General features: G+C 45.0%; 1 protein-coding gene across 1 annotated transcript in view; it reads right to left on the reverse strand.

Annotated features, from left to right (window-relative positions):
• ANTXR2 (ANTXR cell adhesion molecule 2) overlaps positions 1-15,119 on the reverse strand; it is a 147,821-nt gene extending 132,702 nt beyond the window's left edge. Inside the window, exons 1-3 of the mRNA XM_073002039.2 lie at positions 14,559-15,119; positions 9,241-9,312; positions 4,335-4,406 (exon numbers count right to left, since the gene is read on the reverse strand). Coding sequence (XP_072858140.2) covers positions 4,335-4,406; positions 9,241-9,312; positions 14,559-14,716 — 302 coding nt within the window. The 5' untranslated portion in view covers positions 14,717-15,119. The remainder of the gene's footprint in view (positions 1-4,334; positions 4,407-9,240; positions 9,313-14,558) is intronic.
• Positions 15,120-16,229: the final 1,110 nt, after the last annotated feature.

The raw sequence follows: 16,229 nt of genomic DNA on the forward strand, positions 1-16,229 counted from the left end.
AAACATACTCTATGACTGTGCAGGGTTTTTTTTAATTGAAACAATGGATATATGTGCTTAAATTTGTGAAATACCTCAGTTTACACATTCTGCTAAAAGCAGCAAAACCAAGGAGCTGGACAGGGGACAGATTGGATTTGTCTTCAGTGTGGAAGAGATTGTCACTCTAGAATTGGCCTCTTCAGCCACACTAGATGCTGTTCCAAGTCCTCCATACAGAGCATGTCACCATAGTCTTTCAAGACTGAAGGATGCCCAACCTTCTACAGTACTTACTTTGGAAGGTCATGAGAAGACAAGGCTCACTGGAAAAAATTATAATGCTAGAAAAAACAGAAGGCAGTAGGAAAAGAGAACAGCCTTAAATGAGATGGATTGTTTTAGTAAATGAACCACTGCCTTTAGCTTCCAAGATCTGAACAGGACTGTTAATGACATGACCCTTTGAAAGTGATTTATTCATAGGGTTGCCATAAGCAGAAGTGACTCATTGCTACACAATGATCTCCACTTAAAAAGAGGAGTTTTAAAACTTGCCTAAATCAATTTCTATCCATACTGATGGTGCCTGCTTACAACGGAAGACATGCTGTGCTCTATAGATGGCAGCTGAGAGAGTTACATAAAGTCAATGCAATCTGTTTAATCCAAAATATTTTACACTCCATGTCTATTGAAAACAACTTGAAACTGATTATGTACAAATGCAGATTACAAAGCAGACACTCTGTGCTTGCCAGGAATGAGTGGCAGCATGTCCACAGGCTTCAGCAGCCTTCCTGCCAAGAAACAAATGACAAATCAAGTTCCAGTTTTTTTCTGAAACAGCTTTCGTGGTGCAAAAAATAGCTCTTGTACAATCAGTTCAGTTTTATTTACCTGGCACACAACCGAGACCTCTCAGCAAACTTTGACATCCCCAGACCTTCATTAGCTATTGGGCCTGAAGAATCAGAAGGGGCTGAGGGGCTGGACGGGAGGAGAATCTACTTCCGTGGTAAGAGCAGTTTACCACCCGTCCATTAATATCCCGTAAAATGACGGAATTAAAAACTGGACTCCTTTGGCGAGAGGAAAGGGGACAGGAGATGACACTGGGTGTCCAGGTGTGAGTGAAAGAGATTATTTTGATGGTTCTAAACCAGTCAGTTAGGTGAGGTTCCATCATCCACATTCTCTAGAGTGACAAACCCCCAAAAAACTCTCCTTTGTAATGGATAGTTTCCTGTTCACCAAGAGCTGCTCCTCTTATACTGGATCTCCTATGATCATAAGATCAAATGTTCCCATGGCTGCTGTAAATTTCATTATTTGCTATTATCTGTCACACTGTTTTATCTAGTGTAATGTGCACTCAGCCTTCTTAGGGAGAAAGAGGAAGATACATGTTTTTTTAAATCAACCAATCAATAAACATGCCTCCTATGTAGAAGTGGCTATGAGACAAGACACAGCTTCCAAAAGGCTAGTTCTCTGAAGGTAGCAATTCCAGGAGATGTACTTTACGGGGGGGGGGGGGGGAATGAGCTTGGGCTCCAAATTACACTTCCCAACAATGTCAGCATTGCCTTATACAAGAAAAAGCATCTAGCCAATAGGCCTCTTAATATTCCAGAAATAGTATCAGCCTTGTCCAAGGAAATCTCAGAAGTTAAAAGAATGGCTGACAATAATTTGCAATGCTCAGCTCTGCTACAAACTGTGGAAGCGGAACAGGCTAATCAAAACTGTAGGCATTTCAGAATAAATTAATAGAGTTCAAAGAGAGGGGGGATTTGCTGGTTAGCTAACAGCCTATCCTCCGTATTATTTTATCCAGGCTTCGTGCTCTGGAGAGGACACTCCAGCTTTGCGTACAGCGTCGAAACAACACGGAAAGTAGAAGTTACCAGTTATAAGTGTTTGCTCGATTGGCGTAGAGCATGGCGCCAGGGGCTACTTCCAACGGTGGGAGTGGTCATTGCACCTCACTAGGCAACTACCGCCTGCCTTAAGCTGGGCAGTCCCCAGCTACTAACAGGGGACAGATTGTATTTGTCTTCAGTGTGGAAGGGATGGTCACTCTCGAATTGGCCTTCTCAGCCACACTAGACGCTGTTCCAAGTCCTCCCTACAGAGCACGTGACCATAGTCTCTCGAGACTGGAGGATGCCTAACTAACTGTATTATTGCATTAAGTGATCTGTATTTTTATTTCAGGTTTGGAACCATGGTTTTAAAAAAGATTTGGTTGATTTAGAGTTGTGAGCTCCAGGCAACCTACACTGCTCTTGTGAGGTAGAATTGAGAGAGAAGCCAAGGTCACCTGGTCAACTTCCTAGCTCATCAGAGACAATCACCTGAATCTCCCGATTCCAATCCAACCCTCACACAGCAACGGCTCTGAGAGAATATATTCTCTTTTTATCTCCGTTTCTAAGGCCAGCTGCCTATGCATTGAAATACATTTAGCAATAGAATTAGAAGTTTGTATTATTCAATAGGTGGTGTTTTATAAAATAAAATAAAATAAAATAACATTCTTACGAGACGGGTATCACATAACAAGGGCTCAATTACGGGAGGTATATAAAAACCCACTGAGAACTGAAGCTGAACAGAGGGGAAGGCAAGGATTTGATGGCAACTTGGCAGCTGTCTGTTTGTTCTGAGTGGTCACAAATAGAACATCTCTTCTCAGTGTAGCATATGTGCATGAATCTCATGCCTCTGCCTTTCAGAAAAGGCACATTTCTATCCCTCACAGTTATCGTGCCTGGTGTCTTTCTTCCCAACCCCACTCCATAACTGTTTCACCAAGTCCTCCAGACTTGTGATCAAACATGAGGAGGGACGTGGCTCGGATCCAATTAATCCACTCGCTTCTCCAGTTAATACTATTATGCCACTCGACTCTTTACACTGTGTGCGATGTGTGCTAATTTGTATGGCTCTGGCCATTCTTGCAAGAGTTATGCAAGGTGGGTACAATAGCCCTGGTCTGTATCTGCAGAAGAATGAAGTGACAAAATAGAATTGTATCAACTGAAGCTGCATTTCCCTTCCTTAAGTCAGTCAACCAACATAGCTATTACTTCTACCGATTAGCAACTTCTGTGTTTGGGACCTTGTTCCTTATTGGAGTGCATTTCCTTAAGAACATCCGGCCACACCACTCATCCTCTCAGGCCATACTGTTATAGGTTGCCATACCCAGGGAGGTCAGGGAGACATCTACAAGAAGTTGAGTCTTACTGATTGTGGCACCATCTTTATGGAATGGGCTCCCAGTATACCTGTGCCAGGCCCCCTTCATCCTAGCTTTTAAGAAGATGCTCATGACTAGGATGTTCACAGAAGCTGTTATGGGTATCCTCTTGATCTTCGACAGATTTATGCCACCTGTCTTGCCATCATCTGGTTTAGCTTTGTTTGTTTGTTTTTTGTTCAATTTATTAGATTATATTTTGATTATTTATTATTCTACTATTGATGATTTGTTATATTATATTATATTATATTATATTATATTATATTATATTATATTATATTATATTATATTATATTACAGTGGTGCCTCGCTTAACGAGCAATTCGTTTAACGATGAATCCGCATAGCGATGTGTTTTTTGCGATCGCAAAAGTGATTGCATTGTGATGTTTTAAATGGTGAAACATCGCTTTGCAACAATCGATAAGCTGTTTTGCTTACCAATGTTTTTTCTAACAGCTGATTGGCTGTTCCAAAATGGCCGCCAGGTAAAAAAAATTGCCACCCACTGTGTTTTTGCTCCCTTTCCTCACTTACCGGGCAGCAAAAATGGCAGCCGTATGGAGGATTTCCGCATAACGGTGAGTTTTTTGCCCATAGGAACGCATTAAACGTGTTTTAATGCATTCCTATTGGCTTTTTTGTTCCGCATAGCGATGAATCTGGATAGCGACTATTTTTTTGGAATGAATTATCGTCGCTATGCGGGGCACCACTGTATATTATATTATATTATATTATATTATATTATATTATATTATATTATATTATATTATATTATATTATATTATATTATATTATATTAGTATTTCTTTTTATTGTAAATCATTCAGAGTGGAACCTGGTACTAACTGCGCAGTATGCAAATATATGAAATAAATTAATATATAAACAAGCAAGCAAATAGATTCCCATCTATGACATGGAGACAAGAAATCATGCTCGTGGCACTGAACAGCTCATTCTCCACCATCTGTAAATTACACGGTTCTTAATTGCCTAAAGAGCCCCACATTCTTGGTGCTTTCAAAAGGATTTTCCAGCATTTAAGTTTTAAAAATAAGCAATGTTCTAATTTACTCACCTGTCTTGGGTTAACGGCAGGACAATCTTTGGTTTCATGGAAAATACGATGAAGGATACTCTCATCCGAGGGCTTTCAAAAAGAAAAACATCTGTGTCAGGCATATAAATCACTAACGCTGCACCCACATGCGTTTTGAATGGATATGTGCCAGAACTGGAGTCTCAGGATCTTGACCTTTACGACAGAAGCTGAACAAACACAAATCCCACACAGGAAATATCTAGTATCCAGCATGTAAATTCAGCAGCTCTGTACTTCCGCTGACACACAACACTCTCCTGTGGGTAAAATCTTTAAAAGAATGAATGTGTTTGTTTGGGTTTACTCCTGCTACCGGTCAGACCACTGACCTATAAATAAGCAGTACTGGCTACTCTCACGAGCAAAATTCATCCCTATTAGGAGGTCATCCCACAGGGACTCTGAACAGCACTCTTACGGTATTATTCAAAAGAGGGACCTGCAAGGAGACCAGGGAAGGCCACCGGAGTAGAGGTTCCTGTCATATCAGACACTCTCTAAAACTAAATCATGTCAGCTTGTCCCTCCATGACCGACATCCTATTGCATTTGGCACAGCATAATGTTAATGCCAGCAGAAGTTACAACCAAAATGTTCACATTGCATGCCTGCTTGCACAACCACCTGTGCAACTAGTTGTGCAACTCTGCCTGCAACAACGGTTACAGGATACAACTTTCATCTTAGCACAAATTTTGTAGTGGCATGTACATCTCTGAGTTCTGCAGGTGTAGCTATGCAACAGGATTCTGACCTATGTTTAAACATGGATTTATGTGACTGGCAGTGGAAGTTTTGCAAAAAAAATAGGGGAGAAAGACTTCTGTCTCAATTTGCATGGTCTTTCTCAAGCGTTTTCTACAATACATTCCTGCTTTGTCTGTTTTAAGCTGGACAGTGTTCTTACCAAGTATCCCCTCCCCAGCTTTCCTAATTTCCTAATTCTACGGCTAAGGAATCCCATCCTGATAAGAAGTGCAAAGGAGTTCTTTAATTTTTCTTAATGCCCACTACAAATTTCAGGCATTTAAAAAAGGAATGAAATGTGTGCTGTGTTGTTAACTGCAGCCCTACGTGTCTCAGACTCAGCAAAATGGGAAACAGATGCACAACTCATACCGGAATGATCTAATTCTTATAATAAAACCTGCTCTGCGTTTTCACCATATGCTGTGCTGAACAGCTTTTGTCAACCATTAAGCCATCCTCCTTCTTTTAAGAAGAAGAAGAAGAAGAAGAAAAGGGGGGGAAGGGAAAGAAATCTTAATAAGCTGTTGAGAACTGGTGATCAAAAGATTTAGCTCGCTCGCTTTTACTTCAGCCAATTCAATGACCCAAAAAATGGGGGGAGGGGGGAAAGAATTGGAAGGGTGGCGTTTCTTGGCTGAAATAAAGGATGACCGAAAGGCTTCTGAATGGCCAGTCAGATAATTCTTTTGGAAGAGGTAAATACCTCTTTTGCCAGTAACTGAAAATCTGGAACTTGGCCTCAAACTGATTGGAATCTTTTTTTTTTATTAGCTTACATTGTTGGAGGGAAAGGGTTCAACTGGATTGCTCTCTTGGTTCTACAGAAATCTCTTTTTTTCTGGCTTAGGAAGACAGATGCAGTTCGGCCTGCCTTGTTCACATGACTTCTCAACAGCTGGTCAAGCTCACAATTGCCCACTGTATTACATTTTCCATAGGAAGCAATTAACTGCAATAATCTACTTCCTCCTGTGTTCCCAGTGTCGTGCCTTTTTAAGCAGGGCCTAGCACAGTCTGTGCTAAACAGACAAGCAAGCAGACAGAGATTAATCTGACTTCTGTTCATGTTTGAGAAGAGCAAAAGGAGGCTTCAAATTTTGTATATATTTGGTTGGAATACATCATTTCTGCTAGGAATAAAGTAAGGAGTTTTGCTACTCAGAACACTGAAAGCCTCGATATTCAGATACATCCTCAGGCACCATCTGCAAATTTGCAAAGTCATATTTGTAACCATAAGGTTGAGAAAAGACATTTTATTTGATTTTTTTTCTTTTACAAAGTCAAGAATAAAACCTGTAACAGGCACACATTGGCCAGCGTGCAATGCTACTGGATATGCATAGATACATATCTTGCCTTCAATATGCAATTAGACGTGCTAGGTAAAGATAAAGGTTCCCCTTGACATTTAGTCCAGTCGTATCCAACTCTAGGGCACAGTGCTCATCCCCATTTCCAAGCCGTAGAGCCAGTGTTTGTCCGTAAACAGTTTCCATGGTCACATGGCCAGCGCGACTAGACACGGAATGCCGTTACCTTCCCACCGAGGTGGTACCTATTTATCTACTTGCATTTACATGCTTTCAAACTGCTAGATTGGCAGGAGCTGGGACGAGCAACAGAAGCTCACTCCATCGCGTGGATTCGATCTTACGACTGCTTGGTCTTCTGACCTGGCAGCACAGAGGCTTCTGCGGCTTAACCCGCAGCGCCACCGCATCCCAGCTAAATTAGACGTGCTAGAAACTGCCAAAATGAAAGACGCCACACAATATGAATACTCGAGAATATTTGTGTGATTTTAACTCCTTTGTCCACATTGTTCCATTATGTTATGTTATGCTACACTTGCTACCAACATGAATTTGACCAAACTCCGGAAGGCAGTGGAAGACAGGAGGTCCTGGCGTGCTGTGGTTCATGGGGTAATGAAGAGACGGACACGACTAAACGACTAAACAACAACAACAACATGCTACACTTGCCCCAATACCTTACCAAACTGTGAAGAGCACTTCCCTCTACATGTAGGTTTAACTGCAAGTGAGCCTTGTTGGGATAAATTCCATCTATCCATGTGTTTCCAGCAGACATGCAATGGCAATCGTCCTGTTGGTTAAGTTACACTGGCATAAAAGATCCATAAGGGCCCCTTCTAGCTCTACCATTCTTAGAAGATACCGGCAATGACACATAACAGCATACATCACAGTACCAAAGCACCACAACTTAAGAAATCACAGATTGTAGCCTCATCACATGAGTTCATGCACAATGAATACAAGCAACAACCCGTTAATGTCAGCAACGTTCCGCTGCAATTAACAGTCATGAATGAATTTATGACTAATAGGATTCTGGCCATTTATTTGCTCAGACCAAAAGCCATTTGAGATCTGATGAAAGGTGAGGCACAGAAAGGCACAACTGTGCGACATGAAGCACAGCTTACTTACATGCTTCTTTTCCCATAGTTGCCTTGAACGTTCCACTTGGTGGGATTAGAAAGGGTTAAATAAAACTAGTGAACAAAATGGGAGAACTCTTTATTTCCTAAGCCGCAATCAACCAGCTCCCTTATTACCTATATGGTAGTTGCACAAAGGCTCTTTGTATAGCCACAGTTCGGCGATTCAGACCAGTTCAGCGTAGCACCTGTACCCATGTTCTGCTGCCACTACACACTCCCTTTTCCCACTTCCTCTACACGCTCACCCACTCCCCACCCAAAACACACTCCCCTCCCCGCCTCCTCAGTGTAACTGCCCACTCACTCATTGCAGTGCACGTTTCCCTTCTCCACCTCCTCCAGTGACCGCCCATTCAAAGGCAGCACCGCGGGCTTCCCTGCCCCACCTCCTCATTTGAGTGGGTAACTGCTGGAAAAATCAGTGGAGGGAAGCCCACACTACAATTGGTGAGTGGGCAGTCATGCTGAGGAGGCAGGGAGCAAAGTGTGCTTCACCCTGGAAATGGGCGAGCACACAGAGAGGGTGGGGGAGGAAAGCGCACAGTGCCTGCTAAATACCTTTGCAGGTGTCATGCCGTACTAGGCCAAAGCACCAAATGGTTCATGACCATCTCTAGCCACAAATATACCATAATTATTATAACAACCAGTTCATGTGCATACTTGCTTAGCGACTACGGGAATTTGAGAATGGAAAGCCTGACTGAATTCAAGTTTTCAAAACATGTGGGACAAAAAGAGGTGGGTATCACCACCTTTTGCCTCATACAAATCACTATGGTAAAGAAAATTTACAGCTGCCCATAGTGGAAACTAGAGACGGGCACGAATTGATTCAGCCCACGTTGTAAAAATCCATCAGTGTGACACTACAGGTGCTGTGTGTTCCTTCCCTTTCCCCCCCCCCAGGTTGGCTGGCTCACTCACCAACTGGCACACGCTGTCCAGGTCATTCTCCTGCAGTGGCTGTCCAATCCGGCCAGGAGCTTGAGCTTCCTTTTCCCACCTTCTCAGGCAACTGACCAACCAATGGCTGTGCACTGAGGATCCCTTTTCCTCCTCCTCATCTGAGTGGTCAGCTGCCAGAGGAGGCAGGGAACACAAGCCCAAGCTCCTGGTCGGACTGGACAGCTGCTGCAGGAGGATGACCCAGCCAGTGTGCATCAGCTTGTGAGTGGAGGGGGAGAGAACATGCTGCACCTGTGGTGTTGTGCAGATGGATTTTTATGCAATAGGCCAAACTGATTCATGCCCATCTCTAGTGGAAACATAATTCAGGGTCAGACACACTTTGGTCTTATTTATAATGATTACCTATAGACACATTAACAGTAAATAATGAAGCAAAGGCAACAGCAAATATTGGAGTGTCAAAAAGTTCCCTTTTTTAAAGCCAGATCCATAAGACACATGTGATCCAATAAACCAAACCTGACCGAAAAACAAATTTATAATCAGAAAAATCAGAAGAAATATACATACTAAGCAATACATTGCATGCAAATTACGTGTTGGAGAATTTGACACTCTCATAGAACGGTATTATAAGAACAGAGCTATATTTCTAACTCCTTCACGAACTGTTTGCAAGTGGAGATTGGGGTCTGTTTGGCAGTTTTTCCCCTCAGAGTTAATCCTGGTAAAAAAAAGAAACTCACCTCACAAATCGGTCTGTCAGCTGTTTCACAAAGTCAACAATTTCAAACCAATGGTCTGTGACACTACCAGACCTGCAGAGAAAAACAGCAGCAAACGTGTGACAGTCGAAGGAAGCAAATGTAGATTATCTAAAACAGTCACAATACTCCTGGGAAATATATCTTTCTCCCTTTCCATTCTTTTCAAATGCATTCAGTTTCAAAAACATTAATTTTCTTCTACCAGTGTATATCAATTTCATAGGTGGCTCTTGGGCTGGGAGGGGTGTGTGTGCCTAGCCCATATTTTAAGGGTTGCCTCCAGCTCTAATCACAAGTCACACACCCCAAAATCCAAATAATATCAAAAGTAAAGTAACAACAGTAACTGTCTTAACAAATTATGTGCTAGAATAAAGACTTCTCCCTTATTCAGGTTTTATTTTATTTTACTTTAAAAAAAAAATCCTTTCTAAAGGTGAATGAAGAATTGAAATGCCACCTTCAAGGTGGGGAGATCATTCCACAGCCTTGAAGATGATGCTTCTGACAGTTTACAGTTGGATCATAATTTTTTCCAATGTGTCATTCTAATACTATATGATCACGGCCATGTCATCCTAATACAGATTATTGTTTAGATTCTTTAATGTGTTTAATTGATGTATCCGTCAATAACATGTATTCAACAAAGAGTGTATGTGCCTCTCTGGAGCATATTTATATGACCACTGGATTTCTGGGGTGGCAGCCACATGCACATATCCTGACAGAATTTGACACTTAACATTGTTTTCGAAGTATGCTGTGTTTCCCTTTGGAGAGTACATCTCTGTTTGAGAAAATATGGTGCCGGTGGAAGTGTTTCATTAAGAAGGATTTCACTTATGGTAATTATGCTTCCCTTTGGAGATCCTTTTAAGAAGTCCCATCTTTGGTACCAAAGAGATCCAAGAGTAGGAAGGAGTTGAATTAATATACTCCCATATCAAGTTCTCTATGTGCTGCATAAAAACATAATCCAACAACAACCCACAAAACCTTTTTTTCTCTCTTTATTGACCACATACTTGAATGGCCAACACCACAGACCACCAAGGCACCTTGCCAGCCAACCATATTTCATGCCCATTCACCAAAGGCTCTCTGAGAAGAGACACATACAGTAAGGTAATACAGAGTTGACAGCAGCAGTTTTTTAAATCACTTATCACTTACCTTCTTCAGCAACATGAATACTAACAGCACACAATGAGCAACTTTCAAATTCTGGGTATATCTATATTGCAACTTCATACTAGCTTTATACCACAACCAACTGAAAGGGGCAGGGGATCCTGGGCTTCATTGTTTGGTGGGGGTCTTAAGAAACAGGCACGAACTTCAGTTCAGAGGTTCGTGTAGGTTCATACGCACGGCACCTTCCCTTCCTCTGCCTCCCCAGGCAATGGTCCACTCACCGGTCAGAGCGTGCTCCTCTCCTCCTCCTCTTCAGCTCTTTGACCAATCCCCAGCAGGAACACAGGTTTGCCTGTCCTGCCTCCTTGTCTGAGTGGCCAATCAGCATTGGAGGTGGGGCAGGGAAGCCTGTTCTCCTGCCTTAGACTGGATGAAGAGCTGAAGTAGAGGAAGAAAGGAGCATCTCCAACTAGTGAGTGGGGGATTCAGCAAGGGAGGCAGGGAAATGGGAACTCATGGCATTTGTGGTGCCACGCATACAAACCACCACAAACCTCTGAACTTGGTTTCATGCCATCTCTGTTCTCTGATAGAAATCTGCAGATAACTCTCTTGAGTTACAGGAGTAGAGCTTTCTATGGAGACCTTTAAGAATCTCAACAAACCACAAATCCCAGTATTCAGCATGGAGCCTTTTTTGACTAGGCATCCTTCAGTCTCAAGAGACTATGGTATCATGCTCCGTATGGAAGACTTGGAACAGCATCTAGTGTGGCTGAGAAGGCCAATTCGAGAGTGACAATCCCTTACACACTGAAGACAAATCCAATCTGTCCAGCTCCCTGATTTTGCTGCTTTCGGGACTGCCTCTTTGCCTCGGCCTGCTGGACAAGGATCTCTTCAAATTGGGAGACTAATTGGAGACAGCATGGAGCCTAAAGCGTTATTAAACTGTCATAACTGGGTAATAGAGGTCAACAGAAACTTAGCAAGTTTCCCTTGGTAAGAGCTTCAGTGATGGTGGGTACTGTTCATTTGCAAACAAGCTTCCTCTCTCTATTTGAGGCCTTCCTAAAATGTAGCAGCTGGAGGGAAAATGTCTGGAGCTTTCTAACACAGGGCAACCACGTGCCCTAAAAAATCCAGCCAATACTTGTTTGAACTGATTGCACAGTTTGGATTGCTGGAACATGTCCCAGAAACTTTGTAAGGTTCTAATAAGCACACACCCTTAAACAAACATGTAGACTCCACAATAAACTTATTTCGGTGGAAAGTTTCTAAAGAAGTGGTTGTCAAACTGGGGTCTCCTGATGTTTTTGGATTGCAATTCCCAGAAGCCTTCATCACTAGCTGTGCTGGCCAGGATTTCTGGGAGTTACAGTCCAAGAACATCTGGGGATTCAAAGTTTGAGAACCACTGCTTTAAAGCAGCCCTCCCCCTGGCACCATGCATTTGGGTTTGATAATAACTCTCACTATCCCCAGACTGCCTGGGGATCATGGGATATGGAGTTGGAGTCTAAACTACATAGAGTTTATGGAAGACGGTTCTAAAATGTTCTGTTTTTCAAACTGTGCCCTAACAGTCTAGCACTAAACTGTGTCCCAATGTGATTAAAATTGCCACTTTTAACAATGAATTGGTCTGCTGGAGCATGTGAAAAGTCTCAGCCCCCAGGCCCAGACCTTCTAAGAACTCAAATGGAGGAGGACAGTTCAAGTTAAGGAATAGAAAAGTATAAGAATGTCTTGTTTGTGTGTCTGTGTGTGCGCGCACACACACACACACACACACACACACAAAACAGATGATCATCTCTAAATACAAAATTGTAAATAAATTGGCTCTGAGGAACTAACCCTATAAACTCTATGACTAGGCTCTGACATAAGTGGAAAAGTTAACATTATTCTCCATTGTCACTCAGCAGCTAAGCCAGACAAGTAATAATGTTTATGCCTTGTAAGCAAAAGAGGCACTCATGGTAAGGAAGGATGCTGGCATCTTTGCATTAAGCAGGAAAACCAGGTCCCCTCCAGAGAGTTTCATGAAACTCGACTGTGCAGAATCAAAACAAAATCCACAAGAGGCAGAGAGATGCGCAGCCACAAAAAGCAAGCACAGTTATGCGTTCAGATGACATGGAAATAAAACAGACCTCTGGTCGGTTTTAAGTAATCAAAGTTTCCGGCCTCTCGCCAGTCAGCAGAGCTATAACAGCACAACCCCTAAGAGCTCAATTGCAGGAGGACTAATCGGTTAGGGAGCAGGGGAAAAAAACTCACAAGGCCATTTCCTCGCTGTCCTCCAAGCAGCTGCTAGTCCAAGAAAAGAGCCACATGCACAGGAGCTGAAGATATAATCAGCAGGACCTAAGCCTAGATAGAGTGACCAATCAAACCTAAATAGTTTTTCACTCTACCCTTGAAAATCTTCAGGTTCCAGCAAAACTGCTGACCCATCATTCTTATAGATGTTTGGTGCCGTTTCGGCTACATAAGGATCCATGATTGGCTTAAAGGAGTCTCCTAAAACCCAATGTATTGCAAGACAAAGACAGTCTATAAGAGAATAATCCAACAGCATTCTAACCAGCCTGCTGCAAGTAAGTGAGTGATCCAAAGATATATAACTTTTTAAACTGTAGGAAGATCAGCTTCCTTACTCCTCTCCCCAGCTTGCCCCACAGGCCCCGAAGAAGCACAATGATGGATGCTATCCTGTTGAAATAAATTCAACTGCCAGCCAGGCCTGTTCCTCTACCTCGGATGCCACCTTGACCTTTGCTTTGAGCAGCAAAATTAGCCCTACTCAGGCTGTTGATGGGCCTGCTTAAAAAAAAAAAAATTGCAAAGGCTGAGTGGCTTTGCCAGACTTATTTGCAAGGTTGAACCCAAGGCGAACAAACTGGAAGCTCAATTCAGAAAAACAAAGAGATGCTACAGGTGGGTGGCCGATCCGACCAGAGAGGTGGTGTTCAGCATGTCGTAGTCCTGAAGGCAGAGACTTGAGCAAGCAATGACTGTACCATGAAGCAATTTCCACCAACTTCACTTCTTCTTCCAGCTGTACCCACTCCAGCTTTGACAAGGCAGAACTCTGCCCGTTTTCTGTGCCCTGACCACATCTAAGCTCAACTCCCACAATGCACCACATGGATGTGTCTCTAGAAAAACCTGGGGAACACCAAGTGATTCCAAAGAGGGCAGCTGGTACGCACAAGACAACAGTATTTAAACCTAAAAGTTAGATGCGTCCCAGATGCAATTCGAGAGGCTGCTTTTAACATACCAAGATCTAAACACCTTTCTACCCTATTAACATAATGGGCCTTAGGATCATTCTTGGGGGTCCTATTTTGGGTGTCCCTGCCTTGAATGGTTAGAAGGATGATAACCGGGTGCAGGATCTTTTCTAAGGTGGCGCTCCTGATTACCCGTCCCAGAAAATATCTGGATGGGGCTTACCCCAATCTCTTTGAGAAGTGGTTTGATTATGGCTACTATCTTACTGCCACTGTCATGTCTTTTGGATGTTTGTACGGCCGGCCGTAGAAGGAGAAAGGCGGGGTAAAAATGTTTTAAATAAATAAGTAAAATTAAATGGTTACTGTTGTTCTTCATGGTTTCGCAAGACTGTTGCAAAGTCTTCCCCAACAAATGTTTAAAATGCCGTTTCAGCAATCAACCCTTTCCAAACAAAAATTCCTCATTGTTAGTCTTAACTATTTGGGTATCAAACTCTCCTGCTTTGGTCTGTGTCAGAAACACTGGGGAGGGGGAAGCCTGGTGGGCTTCATATGCGGCGTTTTGTCCCTTCCCTCTGCTGGCCTTAATCCCTCAAAGCTCTTGGGCTTCTCCCAGTCCGACACTGGCGCCTAACAACACTCATGGCTAGAAAGGCCTCACCCAAAAAGGGCACCTCTGGGCATGCACAAAGGGCATTCCTTCCACTAAAGCTCAACACGAGGAGGCTGAGCCCCGCGCGACCTCTCCTCGGTTTCTTTGCAAGGCGCACAGACATCCGACCAAAGGGGCTGGGGGGGGGGGATCCGGACCCGAAAGTTTGGAAGCCGTGGCGGAGGCTTGGGGACGGGGGAGAGCAGGATCCGAGCTCTTCCCTTCCCTTCCCTTCCCTCCTCCCCCTCCCCACTCACTTGTCCAGCACGAAGTAGAGATCGAAGGCTCCGCGGCAGGAAGGCTCCTCCGGGGCGGCGCGCGGGGCAAGCAAGAGCAGCAGCACCAGCAGCAGCAGCAGCGGCGGCGACAGCCCGGCCAGCCCCAGGCGGGGGCGGCGGGGGCGGCCTCGGCTCATGCCTCCTTCTCGGCCGGGTTCCTCTTCGCAGCGGCTGGAGTGGACCTCGCCGGCCCGCCTTCTGCCGAGGGGGAGCGAGGCGCGGCGGTGGAGCAAACGGCGGGCGAGCGAGCGAGCGAGAGAGGGACGGACGGAGGGACGGAGGGACGGAAGGGAGGAGGGGAGAGGGAAGGAGGGAGAAGCCGGGTTGCGCGCGGGCGGGGGGGGGGGCGCGCTCTCAGCGAGGCGGGCAGGGCGAGGACAAAGGGGAGTCGCCCCACCCGCCTCCCGCAGCCCGAGGGGGACCTCGCTGGCTGGCTGGCCGGCCGGCCGGCCCTTCTCCAGGCCCGCCGGGCACACAATAGGCGCGCTGGGGGCGGCGGTCGGCCAGAGTCCCCTCCCGCGCCGGGCCGCGCCCTCGCCTTTCTCTCTCTCTGTCTCCCGCGCTCGCCTGTTGCTGCTGGATTGCCGGGCGAAGCTGCCAAGGGCGACCTGGGGAATTGGGGGGGGGGGGCGAGCGCTCGCCCCTTCTTGGGCTTGCTGGCCCACGCGCGCCGCCCGCCCTTCTTTGGCCGGCCCTGATCCTGGCTCGGTGGGAAGGCGGCGGCTCGCTGCGGTTGCTGTGGCTCGCGGGCAGTGATCGATGCCTCGGGGTGTGTGTCTGTGTGTGTGTGTAAAAGGGATTTGAGGGGAGAAGCCCGGCCCAGAAGACTCAGCCCGCCGACGCCGTATTTCTCCAGTGTCTCCTCGGAGGCGGGGATTGCGGTCGGCGTCCGTTGCCCGGACAAGGAGCAGAAACTTCAAGGGGAAGCAGAAGGGGGGGGGAGAGAGAACTGTCATTTCAAGGGCCTCCCCATCGCAAAAGAGAGGCGCCCCCTTTTTCCTCTGCCAATCGTGGGGGGAGGCAGCCAAAATCCAGGCCGCCCCGGTTTAAGAAGGGTACCAAATGACCATCCCGGAGGACGGATCCGGGCAACCCAGAGCCCGTGCTGTATCTTGCAGTACCTTGTCTTTCTCCCCCCACCCCTTCTTTTCTTGACGTGTTAGAGTGAGGAAGCGACTCTGTGATCTGGGTTCCAGATCGCTTAACAAAACGCAAATGCAAAAATAGGCCATATATTTATACACACACACAAAAAAAAAAATCATTATAGAATTCATGAGCTCTCGTGGCTTAAAACACCGCTTTATCACGTTTGTACCCGTGTGAAAAACTTTAAAAGTCCAAAAGTACATGGCAGGATGGATTTTGCCAGGCCCTTTGCTCTTTGATGTAATGTTTAAAAAGTTCTTGGAAAGTTGGAAATTGCCAGACCTCTCTCTTTTAGATGGAAATCCGGAGACTGGTTGATGTTTTATGGTTACAGTTTTAGGCATTTGTGGCCTGAGTGGAACAACCCACTTCTCCAGACAAAGAAACAGAGGTCATGCTGGTACATTCACCTCTGCCTCTGTGGCCTTTCTTTCAAACAACCACACTGACTTTTAACATTGCAGATAAGCCTTTTGGTAGCACTGTTTTCGCTTCCAGTAC

Source organism: Pogona vitticeps, chromosome 5 (genome assembly GCF_051106095.1).
Source record: "Pogona vitticeps strain Pit_001003342236 chromosome 5, PviZW2.1, whole genome shotgun sequence".
In the NCBI taxonomy this organism is placed as follows: Eukaryota; Metazoa; Chordata; class Lepidosauria; order Squamata; family Agamidae; genus Pogona; species Pogona vitticeps.